The following is a 23,478-nucleotide window of genomic DNA, read 5'->3' as shown; positions in this document are numbered from 1 at the left end:
CTCGACAGTGAAGGGAATTTTACAGCACTGGAGAACAACTCTCTCCTGACAGCCAGCTCTCTCACTGGCACAGCCAATCTGCAGGGAGAGGATAAATCTTAGGAGGGGAACTGAATATATGATGGAAGCAAGAAAGGAGTCAAGAATAAGAAGAGGAGGAGGAGGAGGAGGAGGAGGGTGATCACACTCTGGGCAACACATCCTCACAATAAAAAAACAGGAGCAAGAGTGGTAGTCACTCATTAATCTAAGAGATGAGGGGAAACTAGTCCCATAAATCACTCCTGCTGCCTGGTAAACAAAAGGTACTTTCACTTTATCTTGTTGCCTCACTGGTAACAGCACTGATTTGCTGCGTAAAATGATTCCATTTGTGTGGAATCCTCTGGGTGTATGAATAAATTGATAATATATATGCATCCAAATTATTTATGTGTACACTTGAATTGCTAATTTGCGTGAATTGCCGGTTCATACTAATCCCTGCCTGAAATGCACTTGACAAAATCGGATGTGCAGCCTTCGAGGCAGCACAGTGAAACAAAAATAAACCTGAAATGCTAATTCAAAAGGGCAGATGAACGGCATCTGCAATACCTTAGTCAGACACTGTCACTGCACTTACACTGGGCGATAATGGATCGGCAAGCCTTTAATGATGAAAAGAGCCATTAAGGCAACATTTAGTCACACTAAGGCCATTTGCATAAATGTATTAAATAAAAGCTACAGTCAAGCACATTTAGAGACGGAGGAAAGACAAGATAGAGAGGTGAAGACAAAGCTGCAGGCAAATCTCTATTAGAGAAGGCGACAGTTGCATTAAGTTGTAAAGCAATCCCTGAGGTTCAGAGCGAGGTTAAGAGAACAGGACACATTGAGGACGTCTGGAAGGCAATGTAATTGAACAAAGAGGGGGCAGAGACAGGAGGGAAGGATGGGAAAGAAGATGGCGTCAGTCTGGTATACAGCCACATGGTACCAACACCACAGAGGGAACTGAAACCCAAACCCCTTCCAAACCGTCACCGCCGGTAGGATACATGATGCTTAAACCTGGGCTCGACCTTGACTGATGTAAATGCCGCCACTGCTTTGATAAACCTGGAGGGTGAAGTGCTGATATGCTGGCATAAGTAGACATTTCCTCAGATGGCAGAGAAGCATTACAGGACAAAGCTTCAATATACAAAGATGTCTTGTGGGTTGATGGTGAAAGAGCTGCAGCCATGCATCTCATCTGTATCCAAGGCAGTTTGGAACAACTGCTGCTGACCTTGAAATTACACATTAATCTTCTTCTTGGGAATAAAACAGAATCTAACTTTTTCACACTGTGTGCTCCCATAAAGAAACAACAGGAATATGAAAAAGTGACAACATGAGCTCACGACATCTCTGCTTGCCAGGGTCATGTATGACTGTCTTACCTTTGAGCTGGTCAGCCACCACACTCTGTCCTATTCTCTCGTTGACCTGCCCGTCTTCATGCTGGTAGCGGTCATCCAAGAAGTTGGCAGTGGCCTGCGACAGGTGGACCTTCCCAGCCACACCCAGCTGCTCCATCAGATTGGCCAAGTTGACATCATTTGACCAAACGTCGAACTTGAAGCGTTTCATTCCCAGGATACCACACAGCACAGTGCCAGTGTGGACGCCCACCCTCATGTTCACCATCTCCCTCTTCTCCTGGCAGAACTGTTCGATGGCCTGAATCATGCCAAGGCCCATCTCCACACAGCAATACGCATGATCTGGTCTGGGTTCGGGACAGCCGGCCACACAATAATAACAGTCTCCCAGAGTGCTGATCTTTTCACAGCCAGTGAGCTCACAAAGTCTATCGAAACGTCCAAACAAGTCATTTAAAAGTCCTACAAGGGCATGAGCAGATTTGTTGGCAGACATTTTAGTGAATCCCACAATATCTGCAAAGAGGATGCTGACAGGCTCCATCCGCTTCATGTTGAAGGGTCTGAAGATGATCTGTCCTCGTGGGATGGAGGTTTTCTTGCGCTTATTGTTTTTAGGACTGGAGATGGCAGCAGCTGCTCCACTGGTGGAGTAACGTTTAACAGAATTGTCACCAATCTCCTCATCACCCTGCTTCATCAGTTCATCAGCCACAATTCTGGGCATGACCGAGTGGATCATTCGCTCCTTCAAGGCTTTCTCCACCTCCAGGTCTTTGCCATGCATGATAGCTTGTCCCACCTTAAGGAAGGTGCTGCGTGAGCGCACCTCAGACATGATGAACAGGTGGATGCCGATGGCATGAGCACAGAGATGGAGCAAGGCTTTGGCTGGGCCTAACCAGCTCAGTGTATCCAAGTCTGATGGAGAGGCTAAGTTCCACTTCTTCCCTACTTGGGTCAAGTGCAGCCAGCCCAAACTCTCAAAAAAGACAGAGTAGAGAAACCCGAGCAGGACAGAGGCGTAGAGACGAACATGAAGAACGCTGTATAGCAACAGGAGAACCTCGATGCAGAGGGAGAAGGTGCCCACTGGAGACAGACAGGGCGACCAGGTGTTCCCTCCCACAAGCTTGTCATAGGACAGGTTGTAGGCGGGCCCCATGCCACTGAATTCTTCCACATCAAGTGTCGGCGTGGGAGTCTCTGGGTCCCTGAAGCCTGATGTCTGGATCTGGGGGGCCAGAGTCAGGATGAAGGTGACAAGGATGAGCAGCAGAGATGCTTGGTTGTAACAGCGAGAGTAAAGCTTGGTAAAAGTTAGGAAGAAAAGAAGGAGGCAGAAAAGAAGGAATGAAGCAGTGGGAAGGAGAAAAGCAGCCCTATTGCATCGGGAAGGGTTGGCAGCGAAGTACAATCCCCAGAGGAAAGCAGCAGCTACCAGGTAAAAGAGCACATAGCGAAAGCGCCGCTGGGTCTGAGGGAAACACCGTTCTCTGCAGGCCTCCTCCAGGATAGGAGAGTCAAACTTTGGGTCCCAGAAATGACTTGCAGATCTCTCAAAAAGCTGAGGCATCTTCCTCTGAGTGCGAAAACTCTTGACCGCCGGCCTCCTCACTCCAGACTCTCCAGAACTACAACTAGAGGAAATGCTGTACTTGCAGTGCTTGGCTCCCCCCATGAAACCTCCCCCGATGGAAGCCAGCGGCCCGCCTCCGTGCTTGTGTTTGACACTGCTGCCAATCCTCACCGAGACGCCTCCATCTCCACTTGAGTCACAGCTCACTTCAGTGTTGTGAGGCAGCAGGTGCTGATGTTGGGGGGAAGCCATGCCGTCTCCTGTTTCTATCCAAAATCAAAAACTAGGCAGAAGGCACAGTTACTTCTAAGAAAACTTAAGATGAGGAAGTAAGGCAAATTATTTGGCCACAGTATAACAGCTGATTGTACTTAAAAGTGTGTCTCAAAAATGAAAAGCAGAGCACAAACAAAAACGTTTTCAGAGTGAATCCCTGTCAGTTTGCAGTGTTTTGGCTGAACAAACAGCAGACCATCCAAAGTTTGAGAGTCGTTCATTATTTCCCCTCTTGACGTCAGTCCCTGCATTCCTCTACATTCCCGTCTGTTTTGACGCACTTGCAACTGCAAGGTTCACTAACTGCCTGCCGTCTCAGTCCAAGTGCACTGGGCAGCCCACACTTTGCTTCACTCATTGGAAAATATTTGGAAAAACTGAGAGAATTTCAAACAGTGTGCGTAAAAAGAAAGGCTGGTTAAGAAAAAGCGATCAAGTGAATAAAAGCATTTAAAACAGCTCTTAAATTGTCACCAGATTTATGAGTCAGTCCCTGTTGTCGGTGTCCAGTGCCGACAATACCTCCGGAACCAAGCCTTGTCTTGTTGACAGTCTTGTCCAAACTTCACCAGAATAAGTCTGCCGCAGTGGTCGACTCCACATCTGCAGCTGCGTGGAAGAGAAACTCAGCTTTTCATTTTAAGTCGCAGGTCAACACCAGAAAAGGGGAACATGTGCGCGAAAACTGCCACCGGAGCGTTTATTTACCGCCACATGCTCCTTGCTGCAGGGCCCGGTTGGAGCCCCGTTCTTTCCTGGCTGTCCACCACTGCTGCGTCTCCAAACTCTGTTTATTTTGTGCGGGACGCAGATGCATGAGAAAAACATCCGATCAAACGGAGGGATTTATTGCAAGAGCTCAGCTGTCAGTGGCTTGTGCACAGACTCCTCCGAGGCAATGCGCCGACCGTCTTATTTCAGTGCTGCATCAGCGCTGCTTTGGTATCCACAGTCATGCAGTGCGCCCCAGGAAGCCCTCCAGAGGGTCTCCACGTCCGGACCATGGCGGGTCCAGGCTGCTTCTCCTTTCACACATCTACACCAAGTGTCGTCCAGCTCTCCCCTTTGTCTCTGCCAAAGTTTGCCAGCTTGGTCCCCGCTGAAGACGACGTGGGGCTAATTAAAGGTATCCACCTCCTCCACACCCCCCCAGTCCCACAGGTTAAAGCCGAGCACTGCTGGATCAGGACACTTGGACTGAGCTGGATGAGATGGAGGTAATATTCCTCCAAATGATTCCCCCTCCAGGTCCGAAGTGATGTGACGGATTCGGGCTGCTGCTCCGTCCAGCGTCTCCTCTCCCGTTATCGGAGCATCATCTGTGCGCTGCAGCGGCGTCGACACGTGCGGAAACACTGGACGCTGCAGCCGCCACCATCTTCTGAGAGCTGCCAGCCGTCGATCCGAGACAGGCGAGTGTGTGTGTGTGCGTGTGCGTGTGTGTGTGTGTGTGTGAGAGAGAGAGAGAGAGAGAGAGAGAGAGAGAGAGAGAGAGAGAGTCAAGTGCACCGGAATAAAGTAAACCCCACATCCGCTCTTTACAAAATCCCATCAGCGGCTCATCGCGTGCTTCTTTATTGTCAGTACAAGACGACAAAAATGCAGTTTAGCATCTTACCAGGCGTGCAAAAGAAGCAGTAAAGGTGCGGTGTAATGTAAGATGTCTCTTTAAGGTAAGTATGAACGCAGATGAAGATATATGTACATATGGTACGAGCAGTATTAGGAATATAAATACTGCATGGAAGTCTGCAAGACACATGGATTTCAAGATGTACAAGTAATATTTACAGTGTGTGCAGTGTGGCTACATACAGTATGACACAGTGGACAGCATGAACACATTCAGGCTATAACGAGAATAAGCTGTAAATAATAGATGAATAACAACATACAGACGGATAGATGTAAATATAAAGATGACAGCATGGACAGTGGATATGAGATGCAGGATATATAAATAGTCTGAGCTGTAGGTGATATCAGTGTGCGGATAAATGATATAAATGACAGAATAAAGAGTGAAAAAATAATTTTAAAAAAGCTTTTTGCACTGAAATGACTTACTCATTGATGACACCGATGGTATTGGTGTAACACAACAGATATTATATATTTATATATTAGTATCTGCATTTATATTTACTTTCCTAAAGGTTATTGAAGCCCCCAACATACTTTTATTTTGAAAATAGTTGCAGGTTTTCCGTTTGGTGTTACCACTAACTTGACGCTGTTTGCTGAGCAGAGGGGGAGGAGGGGAGGGGAGGGGAGGGGGAGCCCTCGGTTCAGGAACGTGCACGTGCCTCGTTGAAAGAAAAAGGTTGAAAGGCAGCGAGCACGTCTTTAGGGGGAGGGTGTGTTTGTCTTTTTTCTTTTTCTTTTTTTAATTAATCATCATGAGTGAAACCTCGACGTGCCCTTTAGCAGCTCCTCCATCTGCTCGTCTTTTCAAGAAGCTTTTCAACAATTAGTGGCAAAATACCAAATATATGCAACAGGACAACTGAAATATAAATGATGGAGATAGAAGCAGCTGATTGCACGTCGGCCTCCAGTATGTGCAGCAGACCTAAATGAGGACTCTGTTCAGAAGCATGAGAGAAATATTAAGCAGCAGTCTTCTGTATTCATACTGTAGCTTCACAGTATATTAAAGGGATCCCCAGTGAGCACTGTGCTACCCTCTTACACTCCACCTGCAACCAACATAGAACTGATTCCCTCCATAATAAGATCAGTAAGTGCCTTGTCATAGAACTTGTTTGCATGACATAGCAGGCATTTCCTTGCCAAAATGAGCTCATTATATTCTGTTGTATTTTTGATGCAGAGGCTTGAGTTAGAACCTGTTGCAAATGTCTGATCTACAGAGGAAACGCATTTACAAAGGACCTCTTTAAGACAAGTCGATAAAGCAGAATTTTTGGCATTTTTCTGTGTGGAGGGATATTTTAAAAGTTTTTTTTCTAATTTTACATAAAGCCTTAGTGTTTAATTGTCTTTTAAATCATCATTTGGTTTCATATACACACTAACACCCCCACATATACACACTCCTTCCATCACACACACACATACCCCTCCCCACTTCCAGTCACGACAAACTGTTGGTGCATTGCAGCTACGGGGTAAAATCCTGCTTTTAAACCCAAAAGATTAAACCCTCGGAGAATTGCAATCTTGGGCAACAAGGTGTAAAGAGAGAGACACGAAACAGAGACATGAATGTAGAAGGACAGAGAGAACCATCCAAAAACAAGAGGGAGAGAAAAAGTTGTTCTCTTGCTTTAGAGATTCTGCATTTCACCAGAATAATCACAACGTTTCTCCGCCTAGTCCATCAGAAATCTTTATTCTTGACGATCAAGCTTCCAAAAACTGGGCCAAGGTTAATTTAAATTTTATACCAAAACAAAAAAAAAAAAAAAAAAAGTGAATCAACAACTACTTTAATGGGACACACATCTGTTCAACATCTACTTCACGGGTAATTGAAGATAAGTGACACTGAAATGTACCAAAAGCACAACTATGTCACGAAGCTGTCTCCCCACAATAAACTTTTGCTGTGATGAGTGCTCCTTTGTGGTCTGTATCTGTTAGTCTTTTACACAGCACTCTCTAGTGGGCATGTTCTGGATCTGCAGTGTAAACATACTAAACACACCCAGTGGAGCACTCAGAAACAAGAAGAAGCAGCTTCCTTGGTTTGTTATATTCATCTGCATCATGCCTCAGAGCGAGGTTGAACAAAAAAAAGCAGTCAGGATTAGTGAGACAGGACATGGAGGGGACTGGAGGTGTCCATGACTCCGTTAGTACCACCTACCTGTTTGTATTTAAAGCATAGTTTGTTTGTTTTAATTTGGTGACAACATCAGTACCAGCAATTGTGTCTGAAAGGTACATACGAAGCGATAGCCAGCAGCTTGTTAGTTTAAATTAGCATAAATACTGGAAGCCTGGCTGCATTAGAAGGTAGCAAAATCCACTTAAAAGCACGTCTAATACCAACCCTCTTCAAAAACCAAACTAAAGAAATGATATGTTGCAGTTCAGGTGGGTGGGGCATGGCCATCACATGTTGTGATGTCCAATATATGCGTCTATCTTTCAGTTTAACTGTGCCACACTGTGCCCGAGACGTTCGTTAAGCTTCACAAGAACCGGCAGCTTCATAAGTTTCACCCTCTACCGTTGTGAGGGCACAGACAGAATTTAGGGTTTCCTTCTTTCCATAGAGGTCAGGGGTCAACTCATGAGTCCTCCACTTCACCTTCACCTCCATCTAAGAAATCCTCCATCACAGAGACTCACCTTCACAGTCTTGCGGTGACGTTTCGGATTGTGCAGCAGGATTTTTCAGCGCACATACACGGCCCACTTCAATGCCCATTTGGAAAGTTACGCGGAAAAAAAAAAATCAATAAATATCTTTCTAACCTGCAGAAGAAATGGCAGAACAAACGGACAAAAATTCAAGCACATCATTCATGTGTTGTTGTTGTTTTTTTTTTTGTGGTCACTCAGCTACAAAAAGCTGGGAAGCTTATCAGTGAAGGAAAAAAATCATTCTTAACACACAGCATTGAATTTCTGGCAAATGTATAGACTCAAACAAAAACAATAAGAACAGTTAAGAAGCAGAATGAACAAACCCGGTCCGCTCTGAAGACTCTGACCCCTGAACCCTGACCTCTGCTCATTTCACAGGTTGTCAACAACCAAGACTGACGAGCATAAAAACTAAGAATGGCCTCATTTGTTGCACGGCAGGAAGGTTTAGGTGTCAGTAACACGAAGACATATTGCTCGATTATGTTAGAAGTAAAATACATGCATCTGTTAAATAAGATGTGATATCTAACATGCAGTGTTAATCTATGTTTCAAAAGCAAAGGTTTGGATGACCAAGACTTTTTATAGCACCCACAAAAAGGCTACTTCAAAAACAACTTCTGAAGCTTGTGGAATTCACCTGCTGCGATGCAATCTTTATAATTTTACAACACAGATTTCTGTTTCCACTTTTCCTGTTTTATTCACATACAAGGGAGCTGGTATTTGACTAGTTTCAGTCTCAGGATTTTCAATTTTTATTTGATCTTACTTATTCTTTTCCATTTCTGTTTTTTCTTCATCATTATTGCCCCAACCCCAAAGTCCCAGACAGTCCGATGTGTGCAAGGGAGAGAGGAAGGCATGTATTTTATCAAAACTCAGTAATCAGTGGCGTGTTCTCATTTCTTCAGCATTTGTGTCCTTAAGCTGCCTTATCAAACAATGACCCTCCCTCCTACTGTCTGCATCATTCTTACTCCCTAAATGTGCCTCCCTGTGTTCTCCTGAGGAAAAAAACAAACTTTAATCTTGTCTCCTCCACAATACAAACGTTCTGACAAAAGGAGAGCTGGCTTCCACCAGACCCCTTCTCTTCTCTTCACTTCCTCTTTCTCCTGACTTCCTCCACTCGAGTTATATTGTGTTCCTCAGTTCTTTCGGTAACGGTTCTTTGGCTTCTCTCCACAGCCAGTGGCCTCGCAGGAGGACAGGCCAGGCTGCTTGCCAGAGTTAATGCTGCTCAGGAGGGCAGGCAGCTCATTGGTGATTGCCCTCTCAATCTTATCCAGCAGACAGCCTCCCATGTAGGAGCACTGAGCTGACAGGGGCTTGAAGTTGGTGATTGGGTTGATGCCAAAGAAGTCACGGTACGCATCTCGGTTGGGCAGGTCAAACTTGCTGACATTGGTCTTGGCTAGGATGGATTTAAAAATGTAGAACTTGTCTGGCTCATCCACAATCTCCTTGAAGACTAGCTCGGGGTCACTGAAGAAGCTCATCTTCTCTTTAAAGGTCTGGACGTAGCGATCTACCAGCAAGCCGTGGATGCGAACACGGATACCATGTTGGCGGATGAAGGCAATCTTGTTCTCCATGCGGTTTTCGATCACCTGGTTGAGATCTTCCAGGAGGGAAATCTCTTCTCGCTTGAAAAGCTCACGGCTGGTGTCAGGTGCATAATCGTACGGCCAGAAGGAGCTGACGTAGACACGAGGGGGTTCGGTCACATTGATGAGGGGCGCTAAGCTCCAAAAGAGTGCTCCGTAGACTCTCATTAGGTCCTGGGTGGCCAGGTTGTCAGCCTTGTTTAGGATGATGCGGATCTGGGACTCACGACCCTTCAACTGCCGGAAGAGCATCTCCAGCTCTAAACCGACATCCAGCTTCGTGGGATCGAACACCACGAAGATCAGGTCTGCACGGTCAATGAACCACTGGCAGACATCGTTGAAAGGATAGCCTGAATGAAACAAAAAGACAAACAAACACTGAGTTTCACCACCTTACTGCTTTGCATGTCAGTTGTGGCATCTGACAAGGTGCCGGCTTTTACCTCTCTCCTGCTGCTTGCGGTTCTCAATGATTCCTGGTGTGTCCACAAAAGTCACACGTTCCAGCAGCTTGTGGGGCATCTCAATACCGATCAGCTTTTCCAGGAAGTTTTGGCCAAACTTCTCCAGGGGAGAGAAGGAGCGAGAGCTGTCTGCTGCCATAACGATACCCTCAACAGAGCGGATCTTCTCCCCGTGCATAATAACAGTAAACTCAGAGGTAGTAGGCTCAGCTCCTGCAGGACAAAGTCAGAGAGGCAGAGAAGGAGAGATTAGCAAGATGAATACTGGGACTGGAAAATGGATTGGGAAACACTTTAAAGAAGAAAATCTGATTAGAGCTACGCTGAAATGAGAGAGGAGATGTGAATAAATTCAGCCAAGGCCTGAAATCCCTCTTTCACATCGATAAGATGTCATGGATCTAATTTATCAGAACCTTTGTGATGGCATCTGCCCACTTCATAATCACATTCTAGCACTTATGTATGTCACCCTGTACAATTTAGATAAGGCAGCTGCCTGTCTAGTGGTCTTGCAGATTTATGGTGACATGTTAGGAGAATTTCAGCGTTAAAGGTTCTTTATTGCTAATCTAAAAAGATTTTTTAAACAGTGCATCCTACCTGTGTAGAGCTGATAGGGGCTATCTTGCAAGCCCAGGAGGTAATTTATCATGGAGGACTTTCCTACACTCCAGGGTCCCAGGAACAGCACCATGGGCTTGGAGGTAATCTCACCGTCTGTTGGGCGAGGAGACACAACAGCGATGAACATCTTAGCAGCGTGGCTAAATGGTGATCAAGACCTTTCAAGTTCATCCCAAATTTTAGATGACAAACGAAATACCACTTATGTTGAGATTGGTTTGTTGCTGATAAGAATAAGTGTGAGAACCTCAGCTGTTCACTGTTGACCTGTTCTGAAACATGAAAGTTTAACCAAGACGTCGGTCAATCCAAAGGGTATCCTGGAAGTCTTTTTTTTTTTTTTTTTGGGATGAACTAAACTTCAGGTTTGAGAGACACTGAAGAGATGTTTAAATAGCACTGTCACTCCCAATCCAGAGGAAGACCGAGAAAGAAAGTAAACAACAAATAGAAGCAAACGACTGTGTGTGTAAGCTGTTAGGGTGTTTTAAAGCGTAAGAAAAAGTTCAGCCATTTGTCACGACACATGACACAGCAGTACCGTTACTCTGACAGAAGTCTCAGCAGGGCAAAGCTGTGTGCTCTTAGCAAGCTGACTTGTGTGTGTTGTGAGTGGACATGGAGTCGGGGTGGCAGGGCACAAAGTTCTGCAATAACCTTCTGGTCCAAATCTGAATGCATCTAATAGAAGATTGTGAAAAAAAATATATTGATAAAAGACAAAAAAAAAAAAAGAGTGAAGAGACAACGTGTGATCACAAAAGAAGACAAAAATGCTGACTGCTGGTGGCCTTTACAATGACTGAGTCAGTTCCCTCCTAGCTGACCACCCTTTCCCACCACTGCCCCCTCCTCAAGCCTGTGTGTCCTTTACAGCCAAAACTGCACATGCAACCCCTCCATACACTTCACAGAGTGATTTTTAGCCTCTCAATCTTAAAGTCTATTCAGTTTGTGACACATTTCTCCCCTTTGGATCGACATAAGGTGTAAATCTTTCCATGGACCAAAGTCTTTGCCCGTGGCCTGCTTTGACGACGCCCCGAACTGTGATGTCAATATCTGGTGTCTCCCAGAGTGCAACGTGAAATTTTGGACCCACAGAGAGCAAATGGAGGGGCTGAGCACTTCAGGCAGTGCCATGCACAGGTAAGCCCTGCCCACACCCACCTGTGGCTGAGTCCCCCAGGGTTCGTCCGGGGTAGGCTGTTAGATGAGGGGATGGTGGAGGACAGGAGAGGGTGGAGCACAGAGAGGTGAAGGGAACAGGAGGTGGAGGAAAGCTCAGTGAGGGAGTGAGGTTTCTACAAGCAACAGGGAGGGGTAGACTAACAATGTACATGAATGGGTGGGAGCTCCTGGCTGGAATCTAGCTCCATATTTGACCTACAACGTGTCAAACATGTCAACAAATGGATGGCGTGGTCAGGTTATGAGTGAATTTACTTGTGTCTACAAAAAGTAAATGTTCACTGAGAAACATGATACAGGTTGAATTTGAGAAGTTTGCATGCAAGCCAAGGCCGAAAAGCCACAAGAGGGCGAGCTTTATTTCATTGTGGGAAAGACGAGTTTGTTCTCAGCAGTTCAGTGTGCAGCTCAGAGAAACAACGCAAAATCCTTTAAAAACTCAAACTACGAAAAGTCGTCAAAGAAAAATGAAAAGTAGGACTAGAAATATTTAAGCAACATTACAGGTATAATATGAAAAAAAACACCTTTTTTCTTAACAACACAGTTATTTGCGGTGAAAGCTGAACAAAAGTAATGAGAGTACAGATAATCTATTACAGTTACACATTCACTGTCTGTGACGCCCAAGAGTGGAAAAAAATACGCTTTCTTGCCGTTATGTGTCAGTTTGGTGGCGTAAAGATGATGCGTGTGTCCAGACAAGTCTACGAATCAGTCACTAAAGCAACCCAAACAGAAAATCCACACAACAGAACAAAGTGAAGCACGGCCGAAGCCGTCTGTGGTACCTGAGATCTCGTGCTGCCTCAGCTCGTTGTACTTGTAGGCCTGCTCCATCGGCTTGATGGATGTGTGGTAGATCTTCCGCAACCTCTGGAGAGCCGCTGGAGGATCAGAAAGATGTTGGAAAGAGAGCTCACACACTATGTCTACATGTTTCACATACTAATGAGCTGCAAGTAGTTTCTTCTAAAACAGAAAAATGAAAAAAAAATATCTGTATTTGTTTCAAATATTTTGACAATGATCCCTCAGGTGCATATTTAAGAGAACACATGCTTCTGTTTAGTAAACGTCTTTGTAACGAACCACATTTCTTGATCATGTCCTGCATAAATAAATGATTAGGAAGACACACACACACACACATCTCCTAAGGATTATGCAAAAGTCAAAAGGAAATCAAAGAAAGGGAATCAAAGGAAATTACAACAGCTTGATGTGCTTCACTGAGCTCACTAAAATCTGTCACTTTGAGCTTCACAAACAACTTTTGTCCACATCTGTTGAATCCTCACCTGCATAGTCTCCTGCTTTCTCTTCAGTTGCAAGTCGCAGCGTCTCATCGATGTGAGATCTGTCTCTGAGGACGCCGGTGAAATCTTCTTCTTCTTCTTCTGTAAAACAACATTAAGAACATGTAACCTCAGTCTTTAATGGCGAAGGGCTAATGAAGGGACCCGCATCGATCAGTACATCCTGGGTGTAGCACCACTGTGGGGAAGTCTGGTGCAATACAAAGGCAGCTGATAAACACTGGAGGACAGTTTTGTATCAGATAACAATATCAGTGTCAAGAGATCTGAGTTGTCTCGTGATCAGATGTTTTAGCTTTGATTTCATCTGCAGCCGCTTGCTGTGTGAAGCTTTACAGCACAGAACTGGAACAGAAGAAAAGTCTCACAGTCACGTTTCTGCAAACTAGATTTGAACATCTTTAGGAACCTGCATAAATAATCCATCTGTTTCAATTCCATGTTGTGTAATCCTAAATATTTAGACACTGTTTTTTTTTTCAGCAAATAAAACCAAAGTATTTTTGTGAGCTTTTGGAGACTAAACCAAATCTTTCATTTTAGGGAAGGTTGAGTTACTTTTTAGGTTTTTAAGTCACCTACATACCAGGACAAATATACTTTATCAATGACACTTCAACATGTGAACAGGAGCCGCTTGGAGCTGAAACCACCATCTGATTTGTCCCAGCTGAGTTCTGTCACAGCTTATTTCAATCTTAATCGCTTCATATCAATCAGTATTCTGACCAATCCTTTCGTAAATGATCAAGTATTTAAAAAAACATTTTTAAACAAGAATAAACACATTTTAGGGAGCGTTTGGAAAGTTTTACTGCTGCATTAGTTGTGTGTAGGAGAGGGAGATAAAATCCGAGAGAAAGCATTTGCTCACCAGTCGTGTCCACTTTTGAACATATTGGATTACTTAGATCACAGCTGTTAGTACAATCAGCTCTTAATTTAGAAGGCAAACGCTGAAAATAAACAGACAAAGACATGTGTTTGGCATCACTATGGGCTTTATAACAGCAGCAAAGATAAGACAGAGGGAGAGGGACTTCCCCAGTTTCATAACAGACGAGCAGGAGAACTCAGAGCCGCACCGACTGTTCCCATCGATGATATGCATGAGACAATGATGTGCAATCCTCTGTCTTTTCTCGTCTATATTTAGCCGCCAATCAGAGACTTGTCCGGCTCTGAGGTCTGTCCTTGTGTGCCCAGGCCTCAGAACAGACCTCCCATAACGCCTCCACACTGCTCTGCTTCAGACAAACCCGCCACCAGATATATTTAGGTCTTCCTGGTTCACACCTCTGTGCCCTGCAGAGGTTATGGGTCTTAGCTTCCAAGCTACCAGACGCTCCCTTAATAGAGTTGTTAAAGAATTTTACAGCATGTAATTGGAACATTGCAGCTGATATAGTAGCAGCTGTAGGGTTATTAATTGCAGTAATTTATTTGTAAATCAGGCCATGAAAAGCACATGTCATGATCTGACTGATGCTGTTTTATAAACACGTTGTATGCATACTTCCTGTCAGCACCGCCCAGTTAACGTCCATTTACTGGCACTGGAAACTTATAAACATAGTTCAAATTGGATGCTTGACTTTATCCTTAAACAAGATGGAAATCTTTCCTATAACTTCATATAACTTCCTCCATATTTCTGGAAATCCTTGGCAAAAATCTGAGTAAAAACAGATCTAAAAAACCTTCCAATGTTGCAGTCTTATAAACTAATAACAACTGCTAGGAAAGCAAGAAAAGTCGGCACTGTTGCTCAGGGCTCAACCCTCTGATCTCAGCTGGTGAGCTGCTGAATTTACGTTGGACTCATCACAAACTGACTCGGGTGAAGCAGAGACACGTGGAGAAGAAAGATGAAAGATATTTGTCTAGATTAGAGCTGCAGACACCTGAGGCCAGAGGGACAACACTTTGATCTTCGGATATACAGTGCTGTCAGAAAACAGCGTCACTTATGGAGCATGTGCCAGTTTAGGAAATGCTTCTGCTCTGGTGTACAATCAGACATTACTGCTGCAGCTCCATTACATTTTTCACCTAAATATTGATGCTCTTCATCATAATGATGGTCGATGTCTAAATTCGTAGCAGATTCTGGTTGAAGCGAGAAGCAGAAGGAATCAGCAGGTGACTCAAATATTCCTTGAGACACTCCAGTATGCTCTCTATAATCCCGCTCATTGAAATCTTCCACTGAAACATAAAGTTTTCTATCAGAAAATATGTTAAAAAAATGTTGTGGTTTTTGGTATCAAACCCAAAACTGTACTGATAAAAAGGCCCGACCAGGATGATGTCATGGTATTCTGCACCTAACAATAAACTCTACATGAATGTAAGCAGACTCCATCCCCTCAGAGGGCGGTTCTGCTGCGGCGTCCTGCACCGTAACCTGGAGTAAAGCCACCGGCCATGTGGCCGATGACTTATAATGTTTCTGGCCAGGAGTCAGAATGGCACGTCGCTTTGGCCAAAACTAGTGGTGCATCAAATGACAAGCGAAATCATCCGAAGGCCGGTTTGTTTACAAGCCTGCAACAATGGATGTTTATGAACTACGAGTCTTTTAAAGATTAATAGATTTGCAATAATTAGAGCGAGCTGAATTCAATAGAGGTGTTTCTCATTCATCAAACATGCAGACAGCTACTGCAGTCAGTTCAGTATATTGGATTGTCAGACCACAGAAGTCCACATGGGACATCTCAGTAAATGCACCATTATATGACAATGTACAACCCAGAAAAGACCTCCCACAGCTGCACATAGCTCAGCCGTTAATTAAGACAAAAGTTGCTCCTTTGCTGTGTGGCAGCAGTGACACACTGCTGGTTAAGGAACGAGGCAACACTGCTGATTCTCCCCGAGTCAACCTGCTAAAAATAAGTCTGTGTAATGTTGCTGCCAGCACGGTGCAAGAACAAGGGAAACCAAAAGGTTAATAGCCAGAATAAAAGTAGGGTCTGAGTAATACCCAAGCCCTGAAAAGGTTCATTAACAAATCCATACGCGTTAAGCTGCAGGGTTTGCATTTGTTCTCAAGAGGATACTGTCGAATATTGTGGAAAGGGAAGAAATGTCTTTTTAAAGCATCTGATCGTCGTAATGATGCACAAAAAATAGGTGTTAACTTTTTTTTTGCATGCCATGTCTCTGCTCTACCTCAGAGACACAACATATAATATGAAAATAAGCTCCACGGCATCACAGACATGAAATCTGATTTAGCTCAGATGACAACGACATGCCTTTGCAAAGCGATTTTTGTTCACATGACCTTTAGAGACACCAACAAGTGATGTCATTCATTTGTGACCTGTGGCAGCCATTTTGAAACTTAGATGCATCACATTGCACAGGTTGGTCGATTTCAGCCAAAGAGAAACATTACACAAAAACCAGTTAAGGTCATCTGAACAGTCATTAGTTAGAGTTTGAATAGAATGTGAATACAGCTTAAAAGAGTGATTTCTGTTTGTCAGGGAGAAGTGACCCATCAGAAGACGCCGAGGATGATTCCACTCGGAGGCTCAAGTGGCTTTTGAGGAGCACATCCCACCTCTGCTTCACCACAGCACACAAAGCTCCGTCAAGCTTCTGTAACTTGACTCATCACTCAGAAGAGTCACATCTTTTAACACCAGCCTCTTGAGAGGGCCTTAACTGCTGTGAACTTGTTAACACCTTCCAATCCAGTCAATCCCTGATGGAGGCTCTGCAACGGAGCTCCACAAAGATCACAGAGGTAATGTTGCCCGCCTTTGCATCAGCGCTCAAAATTAACCCTGCAGGCGCCAGGGGAGCTGAACCCTGGACATCTGTGCCCAGGACCCGGTGTCCTCACTGAGCCCGTTGCCACACAACCCTCCCTCAGTTTGGAGAAACACTCTGACGGCATCGGCACATCCTACAGGAATGTTGGCGATTTAAGCCGACCATCGCCCCAGAATAAGTCATACTTCAACTGTGGGTTTAATGTGGAGGCCGTTCGGTCATCAGAAACAATGTCAGTGTGAAAAACATCTACAGCAGAAATGTGTCATCAGATATTTAAATTTCGCCAGACTGACTGACTGTACTTTCCTTAAAGCTGAGTTAGGCAGAAGATAAGAGACACAACCCCAACCACTGGAGATGACAGAGCGAGTTATTCTAAGCAAACAGATGCATTATTTAATTTGAGCATTCAGCCAGGGAATTTCCCAATGTCTGTTCTAATGCATGTGTGTGTTGGTATGCGTATGCAGTCATGTGTATTTCCACTGTATATATTAAGTATCTGTATATGTGTGAAACCCCGGGATCATGTTCTGCTTGCAGCACAGTGACGATAAATTGAATTAAAGTGAACATGATGAGGGCAGCGGGCCTGGAACTCCCACTTAGAGGATTTATCCTGAGCATGGGGGGATTCAGGCAACCTTAACTGAAGGCCAAGGGGTTCCACTGGAAAGATCAGTGGAGAGGCATCGATTTCAATCAGATTTAAAGAAACTAAACAAACATTTTACTTTATCGCTGGTTTGTAAAATATGACAGGATTTAAATTGCAGCAATACAAAAATTAACTCACTTTTGACAGACATTGAAAACACAGAACATTTCAGTAAAAAAAAGCACATGATTGGTAAATAAACTCATAACCCTAAAAAGGCAGATGGTTCTTGCTGTGGCGAGGGCAGTTAAGAGAGCTGGTGCAGGGTGTGGTGAGAGGAGGCCACAGATGGCAACAGGTGGCCCAGCGTGTGGAGCTAGTACTCCCCCAGCGTCAGAAATAGCCCTACAATGGGTCAGGAGATGGACAGAGGAGGGGACCGGACGACTGCTGCCTATTTTGAGATTTTGACTGTTAGTCAGTGTGGAGACGTCCACAGAGCTGACTGCGTAATGTGCAAGCCAGCCAAGTGAAAGGTTCTGTACTGAACGCACGTGTAAGTTCACATGCAAATACGATTGTCCCCAAATCTAGAAACTGAATTCCTCTTGACATGACATGCAGCTCATTTACAAACATAATTCAGTCTTCATTACTTCCACGCTACAGCTGGTAGTCGATTTATTCCAGACAGAAAGTGCTGACATGAATTTTGTTTTAGAGTTAAAAAAACAAACAAAAACACCAGTGACACCGACGTGTGTGAACCACATCCACACTGCAAGTCCTCTAAGAGGTCACTGACAACCAGACTTGACAGGCCAGGCTCAAAGAAGGCGTGACAGCAAAGGCACTTTACGCTGAGGTGTTGATCTGATGCCTCTATCCCTGCTCTCCTGTTTGAGAGCCAGCAGAGGACGTCAGGTGCCCTTGAGACTGGCGGGGGGTTGTCTTAAGGAGGCAGTCGGGTATGACTGGCGTGTTCCTTCTACTACTAACAGCTCAGGGATGTCCCAGACACGCCACATGCCATCAGTGGGAATCACGTGGCGACTGTGCTCCTTTAACTTTCATTTGCTCCCCCTTTGCAAAGCGAGGAGGCCAAAGATGTTTTTATTGCACCGAGGATGGATAATGTTACCAGCACATACAAACACACGAGCATGAAGAACTGATGGAAGCCCCGAAGATGCAAAAATATCAGTGTTTAGTTAAAGTGGTGCAGAAATATTCCCCACAGAGGATTTTTTTTTCTATGTAGACTCTCAGTGTGTTAAGCAGCAAAATAACGCATTTATGTAGGATTTCTAGCAGCCCGATCACAACGCTACTGTAACTATTGTGTTTATCATCACATGCCAACATTGAACAGTGTCAGACCCACATAAAACCTCGGAGCAGCATAAAGGCAACAGGTTTGTCACGTGACCTCTGTAGATCCATTCACAGGACCTAAAAGCTCAGCTCGCTTTGTCAGGGAAAGTTGAAGCTGTTAAGCAACTGCAGGCTCGTGTCTGTAAAGACGAGCTGGATCTTGTTACACCTGAGGTCAGGGATGCCCAAACACACAAAGGGGACTTATTCTGGCAAAAAAAAAATAGGACTTCTGTCATGTCTACGATGTCCAAAGTCATCATGTCTTTACTTCATAGTTTTAGTTGATGCAATGTACGCCGGTGATGTAATCAACAGGTTCAGTCCTCAGATTGGATCGAAATAGAGATGACAAGAATTTGCAAGATCAACATTACCTGCAGGCTTCAGCTGTATTTCTCACAAATTGTTCACCGAATAAGTTGCTCTGCTTTTTGGACCAATAAATCTGGACAACCACAGAACAGTAAGAAACCAACAATGAAATGATAGCTAATCAATGTCACATTCCTTCAGAAGGCGATAACGCAGTCTGCTTCTCTCTGCACAGTCAGCTACTTCAGTGCACTTCCTGACAGTGATCAAACTGATCAATAAGGCAAATAATTACACACTGAGTGGCAAGGACTTCATGATTCTCATAACTATCCATATCCTGCAGGTATTGCAATCAAAATTCCTGTGTGCTTTGCAGAAAGAAAACTCTATTGGCAGTATGTTTAGAGGCAGACACCACCAAAAGACACCTGCAGAAAGGGTCTTTGAAAGCTGCAGCCACAGCCTGGCCCCTCCTGCCTGGAGAATGCATGTCCCTAAAAGGCCAACTGCTGGGAATAAATTGTGATTGTGACAGTGCAGAGTGACAGCAGCTGTGCTGTGTATCTAAAGCGAAGCATGGAGCTGGGAGGGGTGAGGAGTCAGGAGAGAAGGGGAGTCGAATGGAGGGAGGGCGGAGCTGTAGTGGACAGTGTTGGGTTTCAGGAGGCCTTCCAATCTTAGACACCTGACAGCAGCCTGGAATATGGAGGCCTGGGTCTGGGCTGTGGAGCTGAACGCCACCCCAAGGACGGACAGGGGTGACAGACAAGGGTAACAATAACCGCTCCAGTCCAGAGCCACAGAGCCGTCCGCATTTTTAGACTGGGTAATCTGGGAGTAGCTAATAGCTCACCATGACATTCACCTCCGTAGCTGCCATTTGAAGGTATTCACTGACATACAGTTATGATCTCCGTCGGCTACTGATGTTCAAAAATGCTGCACACAAAAGTAATTTCTTCAAATAGACACAACTTTAAGAATAAACCAAAGAGACCAAATCAGCAAATACAGATAAAGTGCAGCGTCCATTCAACTTCCCACATAGCTGTTCTGCTCTCCTTGGTTCGACTAAGACTTTCCATCAGCTGGTGCCATGCCCTCGGACAGCTGACAGCAGAGGCTCAACAGCTCTGACCGATCCCGAACCTCTCCCCTTCAGTAACTCACCAAAAGTTGTGAATTTATTTTAACATCCAGATTCACAGATATTACAGTGTGGTGTTTGTTTCTTGACTTCATAATTAAAAATATCACAAAGCTAGATTTATGATTTAGTTGTGGGCGCCAGCTGTTAAACTGTAACCTGGGACACATTTTAAATAGTCCAGAGAAAGATCGGGGTACAATTTCTGCCTGTCTATCCTTGGTTGGCTGGTTGTGGACTCTTAAAGCCAGAACCATTTGTGGCCAAATCGTCCCCACAATCGAATCAAATCCTCTCAGAACTATTTCCTTTGGCCTCATGACAGCTCATTCCTGATGATCCTCCTCTGAAAACTCACTGTGAGGTGAAGCTAGCAAGCCTCAAGGCAGCCTCTAAACTTACACCACATCACTTTTTCATTCATCATCAGTACATGAACGTATATTATGCAAACCGTGCACCGCCTTATATACAAAACTGGACATTTTACCAAAACGAGTCTTACCTGCTGTGGCCTGCAAAAGCAGCAGGGAGAGGAAACAGCAGATCGAGACTGCACCCTTCATGATGGCTGCCAGGAGAACTTTGGTAGTCACACAGACTATATATACCGAGGCAGGAAGGTTAAAGTGCACAGAGAGAGAAGAGGCGGGGCGCAGCGAGGCCAGCTGGTGGAGGGCTGAGGTCTGTGAAAGCATGCCATAGGGGCTCTACATGGACGAGCAGCTGACTCTCCTTTTTAGAGACGCTGCAGCCTGGGCCTCAACATCACCGCACCGCCTGGCTCCGTCCTCCACAGCACAATCACTGGACTTCTCACTGATAGCTTCACAGACCGCTGTCAATCTTCTCATATAATTCTGTGCAAGAAAGTGAAATAGTGGAATAGTTTTTTTTTAAAATCATAAATTCTATATTCATTACACATAGAGTGAAATATTTCAAACCTTTATGTTTTAATTTTGATGATTATGGCTCAAGGAGATCAGAAATAAAGTGTCTCGAATGATTCGAATATTTACTAAGAATAATTTTTAAAAATACAGAAATGTCCATTTTCTGAAAAGTCTGTCCATTTCATTCACTTCGTACTTGTTGTTGCTCCATTACCATGAAGCAGTGCATGCAGGAGATCAGCCCGTGGTTCTGCTGAGGTCTTATTGGAACTCAGGTTGGTTTGATAGCAGCCTTCAGCTCCTCTGTGTTTTTGGATCAAGTGTTCCTCATCGTCCTCCTGATGATGCTCCATTTGGGGTTCCGTGGGGATCAGGTCAGGCCAGTCAAGCACTGCAACATCCTGGTCAAACCCTTTGTCAGTAGTTGTGTCTGATCAGTTGCTGCTGTAAAGGAAGTCAGCGTCTCCATGAAGCCTGTCAGCAGATGATGGAAGCTGTACCGGCTTTGGACCTGATAGAACTCAGTGGACCGACACCAGCAGATGACACGACAGCAGAAATCCTCTCAGACTGGAGAAACTTCACCGTGGACTTCAGACTCTTTGGATTCTCTCCTCTCTCCATCCAAACTCATGGACCTTGATCTCCGGATGAAAAGCAGAATTTAGGACTTTGGACCACTGAGAGCAGTCCGGCTCTGTTTGTCCTCGACCCAGATAAGATGTTCGGGCTGTCTTCGGTCCAGGAGTGTGTTGATATAATCTTAGCTCCTTTCCTGAAGACGTCTGGTGGTTCTGGATGTTCTGACTCCAGCCTCAGTCTTGTGAACGTCTCCAAGCTTCTTCAGTCCTCTGAAGGCTGCACCATCACTGTTGCTTGTTCACCTTTTCCTGCCACACTTTTACCTTCCAATCAGCTTTCCATTAATCTGCTTCCATCCAGAGACCGTCTGTGGCTCCTTGTGGACGATGTTCATCATCATACTCTGGACAACTTCCTGTGATTGTAGTTGCTGTACTGAACTAGACCAATAGTTCATTTAACAAAAACTTGAAATAAGATATTCTAATATTTTTAATAATATATTGTTTTGTTGGCTACAACCCATAACTATCAGAATTACAATTTTGAAAATGCTTGAAACATTTTACTTCACATGCAATGGCCACTGTCCTTGAATAGCTGTGAGTCTGTGTTATTGCTTTACTGTTCTTTGTTTATTTGTGTATCATATATCTGTTTTATATGAGCTTTTTTGACTTTGTATGGCTGCTACCTTGGCCAGGTCATCCTTGTAAAAGAGATTTCTTGAGATTCCTGGCTAAATAAAGATATATAATGGGCCTAGAATACATTACATTTTCACTTTCTTAAATAAATGATTGAAAATATTAAACGTTTTCACAATATTCGCCATCAGGCAGTCAAAGAAAGTTAATCTTTTTCAAAATGTCAGACTACACTATTTCATTAACAGGTACTTCAGTTTGACAGATTGAAAATGAACACTGTTGTCCTCTAAATTAATATTGAACATAAAAAAGAACAAAAGCATCCTTTAACCGACAGCAGATCTCAGTGACCTGCTGGGTTGCTTTGCTTAGCAACAAATGATGATCAGATGACTGTAGCAGCTTTACTCTTGTAGTAAATGTGCTCCGAGAAAAGGGAACCCTTGTCTAAACTCTTACTCTGGTAAGAAAGACACGAGGCTCACTGGGCTGCCATGTTGGTAAAAGTAGTCACAATGAGACGAGAGTGTGAGAGAGGGAGGGATGAGAGCCGAGGAGAGGGCATGTCTGGAACATAAAGGCCCCTGAGTCAGCCTGGAATCCCTAACACAGCTAAACGCTAGGCGGATTACTGCTTTATCACACTCAAGCAGACACAGTGTGGTGAACATAATCTCACAATTCCTCGGGAATCAACATCTCAACTGTAAATTAATCCCCAAATATGGCAGGAGTTTCTTACCCGAGCATGTCCATCCCAAATGACTCGGGATGCGTGTCCAAACATTACAGCGTGTTCATTCGGAGCGTAAAACTGCTTTAATCGTGAGCGACTTCACTGGTGGTAGGAAGTGGTTCAGGGGCACGACGCTGTGTTAATGAGAATCTTTTGGTGGGCTTTTATGAATTCCAGTCAACATTAATTCTTTGTCAATTACACTTGACATCAGTGTTTTTGTCTTGTTTGTTGAAAAGCAGGCGCACGTAGACACAGGGCATTTTTTAAAGTGAGGAAGTGTGGAGTCGTGCAAACTGTAGTACATGCACCTCCAAGTTCTAATTGCATTGTTGCATGATGTTTTCTAACATGGAATTTGTGCCTTGTGCAAGGATTAGCATGTTTTAGTGGGACGACACATTTCTAGAGCTGATGGAACACGTTTGTTAGTTATTCTTATAAAACCAGTCATGAGTTCAACAGCACCAGGGAATATAGTCCTTTTGTGTAAAACAGCAGTGTATGGAGTGGCAGCAATTATACAAGTCAAGCTACATAAGAAATAAGAAAATGAGCACACT

General features: G+C 44.3%; 2 protein-coding genes across 3 annotated transcripts in view; both read right to left on the bottom strand.

The window, feature by feature from the left end:
* adcy9 (adenylate cyclase 9) overlaps positions 1–3,243 on the bottom strand; it is a 29,307-nt gene extending 26,064 nt beyond the window's left edge. Inside the window, exon 1 of the mRNA XM_008283781.1 lies at positions 1,431–3,243. Coding sequence (XP_008282003.1) covers positions 1,431–3,243 — 1,813 coding nt within the window. The remainder of the gene's footprint in view (positions 1–1,430) is intronic.
* A 3,354-nt stretch (positions 3,244–6,597) lies between these two features.
* srl (sarcalumenin) lies at positions 6,598–20,634 on the bottom strand. Of its 2 annotated transcripts, XM_008283779.1 has the most exons (7): positions 20,557–20,634; positions 12,805–12,903; positions 12,295–12,390; positions 11,483–11,518; positions 10,289–10,405; positions 9,665–9,898; positions 6,598–9,571 (listed from the first exon to the last, which is right to left on the bottom strand). In XM_008283779.1, exons 1-7 carry the CDS (start codon positions 20,615–20,617, stop codon positions 8,760–8,762), a joined length of 1,455 nt encoding a protein of 484 aa, XP_008282001.1. In that variant the 5' UTR covers positions 20,618–20,634; the 3' UTR covers positions 6,598–8,759. The 2 variants fall into 2 exon arrangements, with proteins under 2 accessions (XP_008282001.1, XP_008282002.1); XM_008283780.1 differs by lacking the exon at positions 11,483–11,518.
* Positions 20,635–23,478: the final 2,844 nt, after the last annotated feature.

The sequence above is a fragment of the Stegastes partitus genome, unplaced genomic scaffold (assembly GCF_000690725.1).
Source record: "Stegastes partitus isolate 25-593 unplaced genomic scaffold, Stegastes_partitus-1.0.2 Scaffold327, whole genome shotgun sequence".
In the NCBI taxonomy this organism is placed as follows: Eukaryota; Metazoa; Chordata; class Actinopteri; family Pomacentridae; genus Stegastes; species Stegastes partitus.
The sequence above is the reverse complement of the archived record's forward strand: the minus strand, read 5'-3'. Positions and strand labels throughout refer to the sequence as shown.

Coding starts and splice junctions, on each gene's coding strand:
- srl (XM_008283779.1), bottom strand. CDS start 20,617: ATGAAGGGTGCAGTCTCGATCTGCTGTTTCCTCTCCCTGCTGCTTTTG. Junction 12,904..20,556: donor GCTTTTGCAGGCCACAGCAG/GTAAGACTCGTT, acceptor GTTGTTTTACAG/AAGAAGAAGAAGAAGATTTC. Junction 9,899..10,288: donor CCCCTATCAGCTCTACACAG/GTAGGATGCACT, acceptor TTTGTCCTGCAG/GAGCTGAGCCTACTACCTCT.